Genomic DNA, 18716 nt, shown 5'->3' with positions numbered 1-18716 from the left:
ATTATTTAAGGTTAGGCTGAGTGACCAACTCCAACCTTCAGGCAGGGAACTCACTGAATTCATGAGTAAAATTATACAGATAAGAAAGATTAAATAACATAGAAGGAGAAAGAGAGAGAGCTTAGGGAGAAACTCTATGATACCATATGTCATGAATTTATCCTATGACCTCTTTTTTATAGGTCGAGGTGAAGTACAATACTATTTGTTGAGTTCTGGAATGTTTACGACGGTAAATAGATAAAGTGCTTAGCATCTTAATTTTGAACGAAGAAACAAAACATAATTTTAACATACAGATCAAAAGAGAAGGGTGCAAGTGTCTTAAGAAACAACATAATTTTAACATGGGAAATCTTGAAAAGGGAGAAAAACCACGAGGTCTTGTCCAGTTGAAATGGATCCACTAGTGTGTATTGTTGATTACAAATGATCCCCTTCATGGGGGGAAAACGTTGGCTTAATATAAAAAATATAAAGCACATTACATAGTCGGGGTTGGAAGAATATAATGATTTGAGAGCTATTCTCAAGAGAATGTTGGCATGTTATTTTGGTTGGTAGGATCACTGTAGTTGGGAGATGGAGGTTGGAGAGATCGTAGTCGCGCAACTGAGGTCGAAGGGACTATAGTCGGGGGACAATAGTTGGATGGATCATAACGGGGGGTGATAGTGATTAGAGGGATCGTAGTCGGTGGGCAGTAGTGATCAGAGAGACCGTAATCTACGAGCAGCCATAGTCGGAGGTACCGTATAGTCAGTGGGTATGGACCATAGACGGGGGGCAACAAAAGTCGGAGGGGGATCGTAAACAATAAGCAATGAAGGTCGGTCCAACGGAGGTCAGAGGGACCATTGTCGGGGCACGACGGAGGTCAAAGGATTCATAGTCGATGGGCGATGGGGGTTGTAATAACCTTAGTCGACGGGCGACTGTGCTTGGAGGTCGTAGTTGGTGGGCAGTGGAGGTTGTAGGATTGTAGTTGGTAAGCCACAATGGCCAGATAGAGGTCTACGTTGGTAGCCGGACATATCTCTTACGATGATAATCAAACAGAGATCTGATGGCATTAGCCTAGTAGAGATCCAGCATCGACGGGTTGGTGACGAGGGTTCGTCGACTATGGCTCCTGGGTGGAGCTCCGAGATGCTTTAAGCCTCAAAACTCTCTTGAGTCTTCAACATAGGGTCCGAGCCTCTAAAACTCCAAGCCCCCCATTCATGTGCGAAGTGTGTGTCTATTTATAATTTTTGAAGAGTGGTGTGACTTTCTAGAATTTAACTTGGAAGAATTATTCTTTTATCTTTTAATATATAACAATTAGAGCTATCTAATTTTATTTATCAGTAATAAAATTTAATATCAGCGAAAGCAAATTCTATTGATCAAAACATACATATACATCTCTATTTATTTCTCCAATATCATATATAATACTCATGAGTCATACAAATATAATCTATCATTTTATTCATAAATATAAAAGAATAAGTATAAAAAAAATTAAAAGTAAACTTGTAGAAACCTGATCATTCTCACACTTAAGGGCATTAAAATAGGATTTTGGGTCGTGTTCGGGTCGAGCCAGAAATTGACCCAGGTCCAAACGTGTTGACCCGAATCCTACCAGTCAGGTTATCGAGTTGACTCGACACCACCTGCAAACTCAAAATATAGCAAGTGGAGTTCAGACGGGAGCTCGAGTTAGGGTGTGCATGTGCGGAGTCCTGATAAGAGAGTGAGTCTGCGGGAGGGCTCACTGGCGCTGTGGTGCGAAGGGGGAGTCCAGACATGAGTGCGGTTCCGTAGGAGGGCTCACTGGCACTGCGGTGTGGAGGGTGGAGTTCAAACTCGAGGGAGGGTCTGTGAGAGGGCTCACTGGCCCTGCGGTGTGGAGGGAGGAGTTCATACTTGAGGGCGAGTTCGCGGGAGGGCTCACTGGCTTAGTGGCGTTGCGGTGTAGAGGGTAGACTTCAGGCGCGATGGGAGAGCACTGCGGGCACGACACGGGATCAAGTGTTGTAGCCTGTGAGTGGAAGCGACTCGTGAATGCAGGATCTCTTTGCAGGCGAGTTTTTGAGTCATTTCGGGTTACCAGATCAACCCATGTTATAACTCAAAAACTTGAAAATACATTTTTATCTATAACAATCAAGAATATATTTAAGAGTCATTATAAGTACAAATCATAAATCGTCTTTTTCAAAACATCTCTATTATTGTGTATTAATTTAACCAAATTTTTATAATTTTTTGGCGCTAGTGAAAGTCCTTAAGAAACTGACACTTAGGATCATTAGATGTTTGTTTTACAAACCGATTTTACAAGAATTTTTTAAATAAAATGGACTATTTTATAAATATTTTTTTTATAATTTTTGGAATCCTGAAAAATTTTTTATGAATTTTATTTTGAAAATTCTTTAGAATATTATTATTTTATAAGAAATCTAAAAGCACTTCTATTTCCCTTGAGCCATTTTAGCCCATTTCGTGCAACAAAGAAATGGATTTGGGAAATGAGAAGAAAGAGAGGAAAGAGGAGAAAGGTAGCTAGGTTTTGATATTTTGGCTACACATATTTTTTATGACTTTTTAATCACATAGTTTAGAATATTTGATAATCAATAAAAGATTATGCTCACAAGTTAAACAAGTAATATATATATATATATATATATATATATATATAAAAATATATATATATATAGAAGGATATAAATTTTAAAATAAAATAATTAAAATTATTATTAAAATAAATTTGAAAAAAGTTGAGAGATCCTCTGATTTTCAAAGTTATTTGAAAATATATTTTTTTTAATTTTTCAAAATATTTAATTAAATATTAATTAAATACTAATGATGTTTAAATAATTCAAGTTAATCAAAATAAAATAAGTTTTAAACTAAATAATTGAAAAATATTGATCATATTATTATTAAGTTTATTTTTATTAATTAAGAGATTTAATAATATATTCAGTATAACCAAGCATATGCCGGCAGCTACATACCCTAGCAAGTTCGGCGTCTCCGGTCGCATTTGTGGTGCTACGCGACGATCGTCGGCCCTGTTACTGTAGGTTTGTCGCTACCCTTCTTTCCTTAGCTCTCCTCGCCAGCGCTTGAGGGCTTCGTCCCCAGATCTTCTCGAGGAAGGATCCTGGTCTGGTCTTCTTTATCCTTCATCTGCTCCATAGGATGCTGGTAACATCTTTCATGTAAATCCTCTTGGGCTTTTGGCAAGAGACCAGCAGGTAACTCAGGCCTTCCAAATTCTTAAAACACGTCCTAACTAGAAATAACTATGATTCTGATTCATTCCTACCCAAGCAGTCTTCTACATTCAATGGAAAACCGGAGATCCTTTACTCAAGGAACAAATTGAAAAAATCTGGCAGCTTTCTTTGAGTTCTTCTTTACGGGTACATTTTCGTTTGGATGATCTAGCATAAACATTACCCGGAAATGCATCATAGATTTGCATTTAGCAGATAACGACACCATTGGATTAATTGGCAGGACGCATATCTTGATCATTCGTACATTCTCCTCTTGGTTGGGGTTCATTCGCGTCTGTTTCCTTGAAAAACCTACGCCATCAACGGTTTTGTTATGTGGTTGCTGAAATGGTCGCCTCTATTTGACACAAATGAGGAATCCCCGATCGTTCTCATCTGAATTTCTTTCCCCAAGCTAGAATTCAATTTATGAACCAAGCTGCCCTATTTCCTCTTGCTTTAACTATGGACCTTGTTAAAGAGCCATCAGATCAAGAGAAGTCAGCGGGAATGCTAGATAATAAAATTTAGAGCCACAGTTTCATTACTTACAACGAAATACCTCTCCCATTCATGTGGTAGTAAGGAAAGAAAGAGTCCACTAATTCGTCTCTTGGCATCAATCAATACACTTTAAATGGATCAAACCGGCGAATCTACTCGATTATTTATTTTATTTTTTTAAATCATGTATCTTTGTGCATAAATATTCATCGTGAGAATAAACAATTTAAGTTTTCTTATTCACTTCTTATTTTCTATATGGAATCAGAGTAATGTTAGGGTTATATTTTTCCAAACTTGCTTCTTCTCTCGTTTATTATTTATTCTTTTAATTATATCATGTTTCTTTGACTTATCTTTTAAGGTGTCAACTATCATAAAGGATGAAAACTAAATTAAAAAAAAAAGCTTTAAAGGGATACATGCCTCATATAGCTTGAATGGAATAAACTATCTAAAGCAATCAAAAAGTATGAAAATCTTCGTAAGAGAAAACAAAAAATTCCATCATCTTTTAGATCAACCTCTAGATTCGAAAGATCCATGTTTATATTTAATGATTAAGCAAATTTTATGATCATAATATATTCATGGAACACCATAATGCCTTCAATAAGTGGGTCATACATGTTCCTAACAATTGTAAAGATATTTGGGACTCTGTCAAATAGATAGATTTAAAAGTTAAGGATATTGCTCTGATATTTGAGATTAAAATTAAGATATCAACAATCAAGTAATTTAACCTACATATTATTGAAAATTTTAATACATTGGATGTTTATTAGCTTGATTTAGGATATTACTAAGATCTCAAGGTGAACTGTAGCAATGATTTGATGATTCTCAAATAGTTTGTTGAAAGACAAAAGGTTCTTGAGTTTCTTACATGACTTAGTAAACGATTCGATCAAATTCATATTAAAATTTTAATTAGAGAAGTCTTTACAGTAGTGCTGCAAATGAAAAGAGCATTCGATAAGCTACTTGTGGCTCGACTTGATTACAACTCGTTCATGATCATTTGTTTAAGTAATCAAACAAGCTTGAACAATTTTTGAAATACTCGACTGTTAAATAAACAAACTTGAATAGTTATGCATTTGACTTGAGTTTAGGTAATTCTATGTTAGTAGGCTCGATAAGGCTCATTTGTTTAAAACTCGATAAACATAAATGAATTAAACATGAACATCTATTCTTTTAAATGAACAAAGCTTGAACACAAATAAAAAAGCTTGAATTGAGCTCGAACCAAGCTTGAACAATCTAATAATAAATAAGCTCAAATATGAACAAGCACATATTCTGCTCGGCTCGGTTCATTTGCAGCCGTACTTCTCAGTCATATGAGCCAAATAAGGAAGGAGGTTGATAGTGCTTGAAAACTCTATTTATGATACCAATTATAGTGCTCCAGATTCTAATTTGAAAAAAATATTCTTTTATCTTTTAATTTACACAAACAGAGCTATCTAATTTTTTTATCAATATAAATAACAAAAATAAAACTATCGATCAAAACATTAAAATATAACCGGCAAATGCTCCGACTATCATATTTGATTCTTAAATCTAACGATCTGAGAATGCTTTGCGGGTTAAATATTTAAGTTTCATCATCCTCCTTGAAAGGACTGGAGTCGATCTGATTTGAATTAATAAATGTCTAATCTCAATCATAAAGGTTTCTAAATGAAATTCATCATAAAACACTAATATTAGATTTTAACATTCGTATAATCGTCAATTATTAAACCCAATCCTTTGTCAGTGGGTGAACAAAGTTGGCAAGGTTCCAACAACCAATCTTCAAAAAACCACAATGATGGCCCTGTTGAAAGGAAATCTCAACCGGAGGAGATCTTATTTTCAGCATATTTAAACCTCAATACAAAATATAGATATACAATGACTTTAAATGATGGTCATGTTGACAAATAATCTCAACCAGAGGGGTCAAATCTTAAAACCAGTAAAAGTTTGAATTTTTAAAATGAAATTTATCACTTAAAAACTTAAAACTAAAACCATTCACCTTCTGCGACAGTTTGTCAAGGGTGATAAATTTGAAATTAACCTCAGCTCACAAAGAGCAAATGTCATGTCAGGTGTAAAGCTAAGGTTCATCCTCAAATAGCCTCTTGCTAGCAGGGACGTAACACATGTCCTCTGATCGAGTAGTTTTGCAGCAAAATGACACCATTATATTACAATCACGGTCAAAGCTCATACGTTCCTTAATGACGTCAAACTCTTGAGTAATGAATCATAGGGTATATTCGATAGACACAAATCCTTTTTTGTCAGCTAAAGTGGATTCAAATGTACCCCCTTAGACAAATACCACACTAGGTCTACAAGGTATTTTTGGACGAAGCAACCCATGATTGCCGATAAGGTGCCTTCTGTCAGGTTGGGTCGACTACCTCCTCTAACTAAGTAGACTAGGGACCATGACAATTGACAGCCTAGGACTACGGAATCATGAGATCTTGATTGGGCTTATCTTCGTTACCCCCATCACCTGTTTTAAGTATATGGTAATAAAGTTAAAAATTCAAACTCAAACTCAAACCTTAAAATTGTTGCTATTATACGCTGGATTTGCAACCTATTTGACCTATCTTATGACTAGCCTTAATCGAAAGTTCTCTCTCGTTATTGGGATGGGTAATTAACTATAGGGGCTTGCGCCTATAGGAAACCAGAACTCAGATCGTAAATTCCTCACAAAATGAGGGCGAAATCTCTTAGTAGTATCTTATCTAAAACCCAATCTTCCTTCTGAAAATTTACCCCAAAATCTAAACTCGTTAAAACCCTCCCCATCAACAAACAAGAAAGAGATGGTGCGGAGAGGCCGGGGCGCAAAATTTTCGGACCACGATGTTGAGTTCAAATGGACTTAAGAGGAAATGATGTAGCACATTATGTGTATAAAAAAAATAATCTAAATGTCCAATTATAAGATCCCAAGCGGAGTCTAGTCAGGGTCCATCACAAGAGCCTACTAAAAAAAATAATTTTAATAATTAAATTTCAAATTTAGGATTTAGAAGTTTGCCTTTTTTGTTTTGAGGAATATGTATGGGTTGGTCAATTAATGAACTATGGAAGAGAAAATAAATTATTGGTAGTTGTTACCCTCCTCTAGTAATGACCACCCGCATTGTTTCTTTCTAAAATCTATTTCTTCTTTTTGAATGATAATAGTCTAATAGTCATAGTAAACTCTATTATTAGTGCTTGTATTTAATATAAACTTTCTTGTTTGATTAATAGAAAAAATTTGGAGAAAGTTATTTTCTTGTGGTTAGATGGGTCATACTCAATCATCTTTGGTGAGAGTAGGTCTTCTAAATCTTTCTAACAACTTCTCCTGCTTTCTAATTATCTCCCAAGACTAGCCAATTAACCCAAGCCACCAAATTCCTCCTTGAAGCTATCGATCAAGACTAGGTGCACTCTTGTCTGGTCTTATATTCCTCCTCTCCATCAGCCCTCAAACCTTATAAAATGTCTCCAAAACCTTTAGATCATAACTTCATACCCTAACTAATCATTCACATCCATTTCCCTCCATTTAACCTTCATTAAACTTGTTATTGAAGGAGCAAAATCAAATCAGTCCAAATTAGCTCAAGCAGGTTAATCTTGGCTCTCCACCAGCATATCCTCTTTAAAAGCCTTTTCATTCCACCATAAATTCTAGATCATACTTCACATTATAAACTAATCATGTACATCCATTTCCAATCTCCAGTCTCATCATAAAGTCTTTTGACACCATCCAATTGCCCCATTCTTCTAATCATGACGGTGTTAAAGCTCCACTGCCACCAAAAAACTACTTTCTTTACACGTAGAACATGGCCACATGTGATAAAGGACAAGAGTGGCCATCCAGTTTCACTTGGGTTGGCCAATTTTGGGCAGTTTAGGCCTTATCTCAAGCAGTCTAAGAGACTACGGACTTTGTGTACATCAGATCTTGTTTACACGTTTTAATGTTTTTCTTAGTTTATCTTGAGATCAGTTGATCAGCCAAATCAAATCAAATTGGGCTCGAGTTCAGACCTTTTGCATTATCTTAAGATGCCTGCTTTCCATAAAATAGGTATTTTTATAGGTTTAATAATTACAATGTTTAAGCAATCGTCTTATTTAACTTTAGTTCTTCATGTAGCAAGAAACTTATGCTTGACATTGATGTTTTGGATCATCATATCTTAGGTCTTATTGTTGATTATTTATGGAGTTTTATCCTTATTGTTGATGCAATTTTATGGAATATTCTGTGAAACATCTTCAGGTTAAGTATGATAATTTTTATTTTTATGGCTAACTTAGCCTTGTATTGTGTTACGCCTGGACCGGTCCGGTTCTACACCCGGCGGCTCAAGGCCGGGCGGAACCAGGCGGAGAACAAAGAGGGGGGCGGAAGTTTGGTGGGCCCTAGCATGGGTTAAAACGCATTGTGGGAGGGAAATTTTGAAATAGAAGGGTCTTTTAGGTATTTTGTAAAACTCCTTTATTGTTAATTAGGAGGATTGGGCGGAAATTGATTCGGATCTTGAATTTGAGATCCAGGTTTTCTTGCTTGGGCTCTTGGCGTTTCCGGAGATAGGAGAGTTGTTCTTCCTTTCGAATCGAAGAACAATTGTATCTTGCTTATGTTTACTCATCCATTAGTGAAATACAAGTCTCTACTTGAGTTTCTCTCAGTTTTCTCGCATATTCTCGCTGATTTCCTGTGTTTGACTGCTGTCCACTGTTGAAAACAGCAGTTTTTCCTGCTGTTTCCCTCTCCAGTTTTGATTAGGATTACTTGCGGACTCGAGTATTCCTTTGGGTTACTTGCGAACTCAAGTATTTCCTATCAAATTGGTATCAGAGCGTTGTCTTGGGACCATCGGCGGCTGAAACTCAGAAATTTCAGCAAGAAACTGTTGTCCGCAAGAGAAATTCTCGGTAACCGTGGGAGAGAAGATGGCCGGAAGGAAAGTAGAAGTTTTGGAGGGTGAAATCGGCCAACTGAAGACCGATTTGGAGGAAAGAACCGTTGAATTTCGAAATCAATTTGCGTCCATCCATGAAAAGATGGATGGGAGGTTCACGACATTAGAAGAAATGATGAAGAAGATGTTAGAGGGCAAACCAAGCCCGACGACAGTGGAAGCAAGGGAGGCTACTGGCGACAATAGGAGAAACGGGAACCCGAACCCATTGAGGGGGAGGGAGACTACTGAAGTGGAGATCCTTGATGGGAATGACAGAATGCCTCCGCTAGAACTGCTTTCTAGGGAGGAGATGAGCATGGGCTATGACATAAGGGGTGTTGAATTTTTTGGGAGAAGGGATGAGTTCTACCGTCGAGGTGTTGAGGAGGAGCAGAGAAGGGAAGAGTATGAGGAAAGGCAGGGGTACGACCGGCGGAGGGAAGGTCGTGACCACTGGGGAGTTTTTCCCCCTCGGGGAATGGGAGGTTATGGAGGAATTAGGGGAAATGGGGGAGATCCGAGGGTGAGGAAATTGAAGATGCCCATCTTTGAGGGCGAAGACGCACATGGCTGGATCTACAAGGTGGAGTGACACTTTGCGGTCAATGGGTTGACAGAGGAGGAGAAACTGACAGCGGCAGGACTGTGTTTGGAAGGGAAAGCATTAGCGTGGTATCAGTGGCGGGACATGAGGAGGCCCATTCGAAGCTGGAGGGAGTTCAAGGATTGTCTGCTAGAGCGTTTTCGAAACCAGTAGGGGAGGAGACTCTTACGAGCAGTTATTTTCTCTGACACAGGAGGGGACGGTCGCAGATTATCGCGACAGGTTTGAGTACCTTGCGAGTAGGCTGGATCGTCTTTCTGAGACCGTGCTGGAGGGGAACTTCATGAAGGGCCTTAAACCAGAGATCAGGGCAACTGTCAGGGTGATGAGACCACGAGGCTTGGGAGAAGCCATGGAGTTGGCACAATTGGTGGAGGACCAGAAGCACCTGGAGAGGGGAGCTCGTGGCAGTAGTTTCGGGGGATCCTACAAGATGATGACTACCTTCCTAGCCCCCAAAGGAACTGCACAGGGAGAACTACGAGAAGCACCAAAGGAGAGGACAGGAGGAGGGGGCCTGGAGGAAATTTTAAGAAGCTGACAGAAAAGGAGATCCAGGAGAAGTGAGCTAAGGGGTTGTGCTTTAGATGTGACGAGAAGTACATGCCAAGGCATAGGTGTAAGGACCGAACTCTTCAGGTTCTCACCATCTGTGATGATGAGGAAACTGAGGAGGGAGGTGAGAGCGGGATAGAGGAGGAAGAAGAAGAGAAACTACATCTGGATGTAGCTGAGGTTTCACTAAACTTTGTGTTAGGATTCACACCAAATCACACCATGAAGGTGAGGGGAGAAATAGGGGATCATGAAGTGGTGGTGTTGATCGACAGTGGGGCCACACACAATTTCATCTCTAACCAGATTGTACATCTGTTAGGAGTGAAATTAGTGGACACGGGAGGATATGAAGTGATGATGGGCACGGGGAAGGTGGAGATGGGGAGAGGAGTTTGCAGGGGAGTGGTATTGTCCATTCAAGGGATCCAGGTGAGGGAGGATTTCCTTCCCTTAGAATTGGGAAGTACCGATGTCATCCTGGGGATGAAATGGCTTCAGACTTTGGGGGAGACCAAAGTCAATTGGGGTGCTCTGAGGATGGAACTGATGGTGGAAGGACAGAGGATGATGATCCAGGGGGATGCTGGGCTATCGAGGGCAGGAGTATCTCTCAAGTCCATGATCATATTCATACAGGAGGTAGGAGGGGGATACTTAGTGGAGTTGCAACGCTTGGAGCAGGTCAGTGTGGAGGAAGAAGGAGACATCCCACTGGTGGTGCAACCACTCATACAGCAGTTCAAAGATGTGTTCCAGCCACCGCAAGGCCTGCCACCACCCAGCGAGCAGGAGCATGCCATCCTTCTGAAGGATGGGGTGTCGCCGATTAGTGTTACCCTACCGCTACCCCCAGATTCAGAAAGATCAAATTGAGAAGCTGATCAGAGAGATGTTGGAGGCATGGATTGTCAGACCCAGCGTGAGTCCTTTCTCCAGTCCTGTCTTACTCGTCAAAAAGAAGGGAGTTAGAGGTTTTGTGTGGATTACAGGGCACTAAACAAGGAGATAGTACCAGATAAATTTTTCATTGCAGTGATCGATGAGTTACTAGATGAGTTGAACGGAGCCTTAGTATTTTTCAAGATGGACTTGAAGTCTGGCTACCACCAAATCAGAATGGAGGAGGACATTCAGAAGACGGCATTCAGAACGCATGAAGGGCACTATGATTTTTTGGTGATGCCGTTTGGGCTCACTAACGCTCCGGCTACTTTTCAGTCCTTGATGAATAGAGTGTTCCGGCAGCATCTGAGGATGTTTGTGTTGGTATTCTTTGAAGACATTTTGGTGTACAACAGAATAGAGGATGAGCACTTAAAGGAGGTTCTTAGCATCCTACAAGCCCATCAGCTACAGGCTAACTGAAAGAAGTGCAGTTTCGCCCAGTTCAGGGTGGAATATTTGGGGCACGTTGTTTCTGAAGAGGGAGTGGCGGCCGACCAGTCAAAGATTGAGGCAATGCAGAAATGGCCCATTCCTAGGAACATCAGAGAATTGAGAGAATTCCTAGGATTGACTGGATACTACAGAAGGTTTGAGAAGGGATACAGCACCATCGCCTGGCCCTTGACCGAGCAACTGAAGAAGGACAATTTTCTATGGGGAGAGGCGGCAACCCAAGCTTTTGAGAAGTTAAAAAAAGCGATGATGACAGTTCCAGTGTTAGCTCTACCAGATTTCAGTCAGATCTTTATAGTGGAGACCGATGCATCAGGATATGGCTTAGGAGCAGTGTTGATACAGAATCACAGGCCTATAACATATTTCAGTCTAGTGCTATCGACCAGGGCTAGATTGAAATCAGTGTATGAGAGAGAGCTGATGGCCATAGTCTTGGCCATTCAGAAATGGCGCTCTTATCTTTGGGGACGACATTTCATTGTTCGGACCAATCAGAGGAGTCTGAAATACCTGCTAGAGCAAAAGATGGTGACTGAGGAACACCAGAGGTGGTTGCAAAAGCTGTTAGGCTATGATTTTGAGATCCAGTATCAGCTGGGGGTGGAGAATAAGGTAGCTGATGCCTTGTCTAGATGTGTGGGGGAACTTTAGGAGGTGGCAGTTTCAGTACCCTTGATGGTTGATTGGGGGGCCATCAAGGAAGAGAGTATGCAGAACGAAGAATTGAAGAAGATCAGGGAAGGTTTGATGAAGGGCAGTAGCAATCATTCAGGAGTACATAAGACATAATGGAGGTTGGCATCGGAGCTCTACTGGAAGGGGATGTATAAGGATGTTGAGGAGATGGTGGCAAGGTGTGAGGTGTGTCAGAGAAATAAGTACATGGCAATGGCGCCAGGGGGATTACTCCAACCATTAGCACTCCCAACAGAGTATGGGAGGAAGTGTCTATGGATTTCATCGACGGCCTACCCCGTTCAGAAGGGTTCACAGTCATTTTTGTTGTGGTGGATCGACTCAATAAGTATGCACATTTTATCCTCCTAGGACACCCTTACACCGCAGTGTCAGTGGCGGCAGCATTTATCAGGGACGTGGTTCGATTACATGGGATTCCAGAATCAATTATGTTGGACAGAGACAAAGTGTTCCTCAGTCAGTTTTGGAGAGAACTGTTCAGAATGCAGGGCACAATTCTCAAGAGGAGTACCGCGTACCACCCACAGACAGATGGACAGACATAAGTGGTTAACCAGAGTTTGGAGACATATTTGAGGTGTTTTGCTTCTGAAACACCCAGGAAATGGGCTAAATGGTTGCCGTGGGCGGAGTACTGGTATAACACTTCGTACCATTCGGCATCCCAAATGACCCCGTTCAAGGTGCTCTATGGAAGAGAACCCCCCACACTTAGTACATTATGGGAAGGGAAACACACCTGTCTCTTCAGTCGAACAATACTTAAAGGAGAGAGACCGGGTGTTGGAAGAGTTAAAGAAATATCTGGAGAGGGCACAACAAATAATGAAGAAGCGAGCATATACACACCGAAGAGACATACAATATGAAGTGGGGGAGAAAGTGTTTTTGAAGCTAAGGCCCTACAGACAGAGATCAGTGGCTAGCAGGAGGAACGAGAAACTGGTCCCAAGATATTTTGGCCCCTATGAGATCCTGGGGAAGATTGGAGCAGTAGCGTATCGTCTGAAGTTGCCCCCCCCTGCTACTATACATCCGGTGTTCCATGTGTCACAGCTGAGGAGAGCCCTGGGGGAGCACGCAGTTAGTGCCGAATTACCAGCAATAATGACGGAGGATTGGGAAGTGATGTTAGAACCCCTAGAGCTTATGGGGGTAAGATTAGATCAAGAAGGAAACAAGGAAGTGTTGATTCAATGGAAGAACCTCTCTGATTTCGACGCGACTTGGGAGCCGTTGGAAAGAGTGAAAGAGCAATTCCCCTCCTTTCACCTTGAGGACAAGGTGAGTTTTTGGGAGGGGCGTAATGTTACGCCTGGACCGGTCCCAGCTGGACCGGTCCGGTTCTACACCCGGCGGCTCAAGGCCGGGCGGAACCAGGCGGAGAACAGAGAGGGGGGCGGAAGTTTGGTGGGCCCTAGCATGGGTTAAAATGCATTGTGGGAGGGAAATTTTGAAATAGAAGGGTCTTTTAGGTATTTTGTAAAACTCCTTTATTGTTAATTAGGAGGATTGGGGGGAAATTGATTCGGATCTTGAATTTGAATCTTGAATTTGAGATCCAGGTTTTCTTGCTTGGGCTTTTGGCGTTGCCGGAGATAGGAGAGTTGTTCTTCCTCTCGAATCGAAGAACAATTGTATCTTGCTTATGTTTACTCATCCATTAGTGATATACAAGTCTCTACTTGAGTTTCTCTCAGTTTTCTCGCGTTTTCTCGCTGATTTCCTGTGTTTGACTGCTGCCACTGTTGAAAACAGCAGTTTTTCCTGCTGTTTCCCTCTCCAGTTTTGATTAGGATTGCTTGCGGACTCAAGTATTCCTTAGGGTTACTTGCGAACTCAAGTATTTCCTATCATATTGAAAGTACATCACCTACCTATAATTGCAACTCCTAAACTGTGGAATTTGTGTTGCCGTTGATATTGGAAGATTAAATCTCCTAAGCATATAAAATCTTTATCATGTATAAACTTAGAATATTTTATTTTGTTCTTTAGCTTTCGTTCCTAACACTCAACATTGGTCAATATTTTTTTGAAAATACTTTGCTCACTCACCAAAATTTCAAACAAGTGGAAACTTTACCTGATCACAACTTCTAGTTTTTTTTTTTTTTTCCCTTTTTAAAGGCGTTATCTAACCTACACATCATGGTTGGGATCTGAAGTTTAGCTTTAGGTTATCAAACATTCTAACATTACAAAAATACAACATTTAGTCATTAATTCACTTCGTACCCAGAAAATCAGCACCAGCAGAATTATTAGGTAAGGGAAAATAAACAAAAAAGTTTACATTTTTTATTCATATATTCCAACATTACAAAATTATAATAAGCAACCATTCCATTTTTCCAATATGACAAAAACCCCTCACAAACACTTGTTGCATCAACACTGGGCAACTTTTACGTGTTTAAATTTAAGCACTACTGTACATCAATATATGAAACTCTCTGTTTGAAAACGCTCATTGCATACAGACTTACACTACATTACCATCAAAATTACAAAGTCTGGAAGCTACGAATTATGTGTTCCATTTGATGGCTTTGCAAGCCCAAGCTTTGCAACAACTGCATTTGCTATCACCTCATTTGCTTTATCTGTAGGGTGGTACTCATCCCAGAACACATACTTGCTTCTATCCTTACACAATGATGACAATGGGGTGCACGTAAGTGTAGGCCTAATTTTGGCTACTCTACAGCACGGCTCATTTGAGTTTGAGAAACCTGCAAGTAAGAAAAAAATTGTTTGTCAAACGTTACCCTTTAAAATAGGATCAGTAACATGTATAATTTACAAACCATATATCTCAGGGCGATTAATAAGATCCTGAAAGATATCATAGGCATCTCCAAATAGATAAGTAGCATTTGGAAGAGTTTTTGATAGAGTCTCAAGGACATTCTTGGCTTTGTTGTTGAACATAATGGATAGTTTGTTGGTAGATTCCTGACACTCTCCTGATAATGTCAAGAACCTCTGTAAGGGGATGCATCCCATAGGCCCCAAACCAAAGAAAGTAAGTTTCCGCGCACCAAGAGAGTGCAAAAGCTGCACAATTTATTCAAATTTTTTAATCTTCAATGAAAACCTTACAGGAAAATGTTTATTTTTCCCAAAGTTGAATTATTTTGTCAATGATTGTTTGAGTTTATAACTTACTCTTAGTTGGCCGTCAAGTGAAGCTATGACGTAGTTTGTGAAGGTCTCTCCATTATAAGTCCATGAATCAGCATAGACTGGCAAGAGAAAGTTGTTGATATAATCGTTGCTACCCAGAGCTACAACATAGTGAGCTTGCTGGAAGAAATTGGTTGCAGCTGTCTCGCCAATCTTCATCTTTATCATTTCTTGAGTTCCTTGAAACAATTCGATTTGCTTGGAAAGTGAAAATCGTTGAATCTGCAATACGAAGTTCTTATCCATCATTGCAGATCTTCAGTAACTGTTTGTTTGATTCAATTAAGGTTCATTTGGCTAGATAAAGTTTAAACAGTTAGTGAAATTCCAGAATCTGTGTTTAGAAACACAGAATTTGACTGTTTAAATTCTTTTGATTGCTTGGATCTATATTATTTGTAGAGCTTGAGAAAGCTCCAGCTGCCAGTCACTTGTTAGAGCTTAGTCTGTTGATTTTAGTGTTTATATCAATTCATAATTTTTCATTTTTTTAAATATACAAGAAACCTAATCGATCAAATGAGATGGGTCTATTAAAAAAATTAAAAAAAAAAACAAGATTAAAACTTACAAAAAGAGATGAAGTTTCATTCAAGATGCCACCACCTCCTGATGCATAGCTCACTCCACTATTGAGTATAGTCTCATCATCCAGTGTAGGGTCTAGGAAAGCTGGCGGCCTTGGGAGACCCATTCTGTCACCTGAAACAGAAGAGCTTTTCAACTTATTTCTGCTATAAGGAAAATGCTATGGTCCTTCACCTATAGTTCTCAAAAAATTTATAGTTATTCTATTTGAATTGTGTATTGAACTGAGTCCTATTTCACTAATTAGACTATTTGCACGCTTAATGTGGGTGCTAGCATTATTTATTTCTAAATTCTCTTAGGTGAGCCTGGTAAAAGAGTCAAGCTTGAGTGAGCTTGCTTGTGTTCAAACTTGGCCCATTCAATTTTTGCTTAGTTTAATCTTGTCCCTTGTTTGATTATGCTAAAATGTTATATATGTCTTGTTTGGTTTGTTTTTAAGGCTCATTGAGCTTAGATTTTGGAAGACTATTAACCATTCTAATACTGAACTAGTTAATCATAGGCAGCAATTCAATCGATTTAGATGATTGCAGGAGGAATAAGATCCAAATCCATTACAAAACTACTCAGATTCTATCCAATCAATCTAATAACTTCAGGAACTTTACCTACTATATCAGCAATGGTGCGGCCATTAGTGAACCTTCCATTGGGCATTCCTCTACCGAAATCAATCCCATACCATGGCAAAGCAGCACGAGCCAAGCTCTTACTGAGATAGTTATTGTTCCCAACATCAGAGAGCGAATCGCCAAAGATGAACTGAACAACCTTGCAATAACATCTCCTTTCTTCTGACCCTATAGTTGCAACCATAAGAATGAAAATGACTACCTTTACTCCTTTGTTGAACTGATCCATTGCTCTGATGAGATTTCGGAACAGCTTTTCTGGTCTTATTTAAACAGAGAAGAGTAAAGAAAAATGCTAAGGAAGTACTTGTATTGCAGTTGAGAGTAGAGTTGAAGAGGAGGAGAAGGGAACGGAAGCTGGAAAGTGGAATTAGAAGGGTTGGATCAACAAACCCTGACCTAACTTCAACAAAGTTGTGACTGACATTTTAGTTATGACTGCTATCGGAGGAGTTGGCTTAGTAGATTTGGTTGGTCAGACATTCTTCAAACTTTGGTTTTACATTTTAGTTTATCCATGGTAAGTGATGCTGGAGTAAAGTAATGCGAGAACATGCCATATGTTTACACTAAGGGTCTGACACGTAATTTTTTATAAAGGTGATTGTAAAATTATTGTGGAGAAAATTATTATTTTAAAAGCTTGTTGTACAAAGTAGCTTTCTATTTGAAAACAGCAAAAAAATAATAACCAATACGAAAAAGATTTCAAACGAAGTCTAAAATTTCGTTTATGACAGCTTTCTTACTGCTTCTTAAAGCAGGTTTTTAATGAAAAATTTTAATTTTTATACTTAAAAATTGCTTTAAGAAGCAGTAAGAAAACCATCCCAACAAAATTTAAATTGTGCTCAGAAAAATATAGAACATTTGTTTCAGTGTGAAGTTGAGTGTTATCTAGATTAATATTAGTCAGTAGGAAGAATGATATCAGCTATTACTTGAAATCTTTCAGAATTTTACACGTATTGTCACACCGGTTACTTGAATTTTGATGAGATGAGGATGTTTAGAACTCAGAAGTAAGTTGGCAGCAACTGGAAGTGTAAGGGTGGCAACATAAGAGTCATTTGATCTTAAATTTTGCTCTATAAAACTAAAGCAATCAAGAACTATTAGTGCTGCAAATTATTTGAAGTAATTGATCTCAGTCAAATTAGATTGTATCAGTTGCTAGAAACGGGTTCAAGTTGGTTCCAATGTACTAGTAGATCTATAGCTATCAACTCAAAAGCTTAAGCAATAAGGTTAGGCTCATAAATAATATATTGAGAATTTAATTATTATTTAATTTTTGAGTGAAACTATTTTTCACTAGTACATGTATTATCGTGTTTAGGGTTATTAACAATTAGATCTCGAGTTGCTTCTCCAGTAATCTCTTTTAAAAAAAAAATATTACGTTCGGACGCATCCAGAGGTCAATCTGAACGGGCCATATCACCTATTTAGGAGGCCAATCCGGATGCGATGTTCGGAGGCCTGATTTGCCTCCGGATGCATCCGGACACCCACATAAGAAGGACACACAAGATTAAACTAGTATTTTCAATTTTGTAAATGAAATTTCTCCAAATAAATGGAAGGGATCGAAGAGCAGATTTTTTTTAATCTTAACATAGTGAAATAATTTTAATTGAGACATGCCCCGACATCTTTACCTTTTTTATTTTCATAAATTTTTTTATATACAACATTTTGTTATTTGCGTTTGTGATAGATCTTTGTACAAAGTTAATATATTATACCCTTTCTTTCTATTGTCATAAATATTTAAGCACGCAATAATTTTTAGTCAAGTCAAGTATAATTGTAGATAAAAAAGATCTAATATCCATTCTAAGTCAATTATTTTCAAGTAATAATTGATTGATTTTCAATCTTGTTGGATAAATTCTTAATCTAATATACACACATACACTAATGTATATAGTTTGTTATGCATAAATCTCTCTCTCTATAGAAATTAATTGTTTTTCTAAGTTCATATATTTATTTCTAGGCAAACTTAATTCATTAAACTTAACATTATAACTTAATTATTAAATTAAGTTATAAATTTAAATAAAGTTATTAAATTAAATAAAATTATTAAATTTAATTAAGTCATAAATTTTAAAATAATTAAATCAAAATTATAACGTTTAATTTATAAATATATTAAGTTATATTAATTAACCGCTCTTCCTCGCTCTCTCTCCCCCCTCTCTCTGTCACCGCCTTCTCCCCTTCCTCTCATTTTTTCTCTATC

The 18716-nt window shown here is 38.7% G+C and overlaps 1 protein-coding gene and 1 long non-coding RNA gene across 2 annotated transcripts; one reads left to right on the top strand and one right to left on the bottom strand.

Moving 5' to 3' along the window:
* Nucleotides 1-3004: 3004 nt before the first annotated feature.
* LOC110107864 lies at nt 3005-16503 on the top strand. Its single transcript, XR_002304408.2, has 3 exons — nt 3005-3260; nt 3340-7908; nt 16367-16503. It is a non-coding gene; the product is annotated as an uncharacterized LOC110107864 (long non-coding RNA).
* LOC110107863 (GDSL esterase/lipase At1g74460) lies at nt 14539-17112 on the bottom strand. Its single transcript, XM_020838295.2, has 5 exons — nt 16442-17112; nt 15814-15944; nt 15225-15464; nt 14864-15113; nt 14539-14788 (listed from the first exon to the last, which is right to left on the bottom strand). The coding sequence occupies exons 1-5, from the start codon at nt 16692-16694 to the stop codon at nt 14577-14579; spliced, it is 1086 nt and encodes a 361-aa protein (XP_020693954.1). The 5' UTR covers nt 16695-17112; the 3' UTR covers nt 14539-14576.
* Nucleotides 17113-18716: the final 1604 nt, after the last annotated feature.

The sequence above is a fragment of the Dendrobium catenatum genome, unplaced genomic scaffold (genome assembly GCF_001605985.2).
Source record: "Dendrobium catenatum unplaced genomic scaffold, ASM160598v2 fragScaff_scaffold_847, whole genome shotgun sequence".
In the NCBI taxonomy this organism is placed as follows: Eukaryota; Viridiplantae; Streptophyta; class Magnoliopsida; order Asparagales; family Orchidaceae; genus Dendrobium; species Dendrobium catenatum.
Note: the sequence above shows the minus strand (reverse complement) of the source record. Positions and strands in the feature narration are given on the sequence as shown.

Excerpts from the sequence above, each read along its gene's own strand:
- LOC110107863 (XM_020838295.2), bottom strand. The coding sequence starts at position 16,694 with ATGGATCAGTTCAACAAAGGAGTAAAGGTAGTCATTTTCATTCTTATG. Across the intron at positions 15,465-15,813 it reads ATGAAACTTCATCTCTTTTT|ATTCAACGATTTTCACTTTC; the intron begins GTAAGTTTTAAT and ends TTCGTATTGCAG. Across the intron at positions 14,789-14,863 it reads TAATCGCCCTGAGATATATG|GTTTCTCAAACTCAAATGAG; the intron begins GTTTGTAAATTA and ends TCTTACTTGCAG.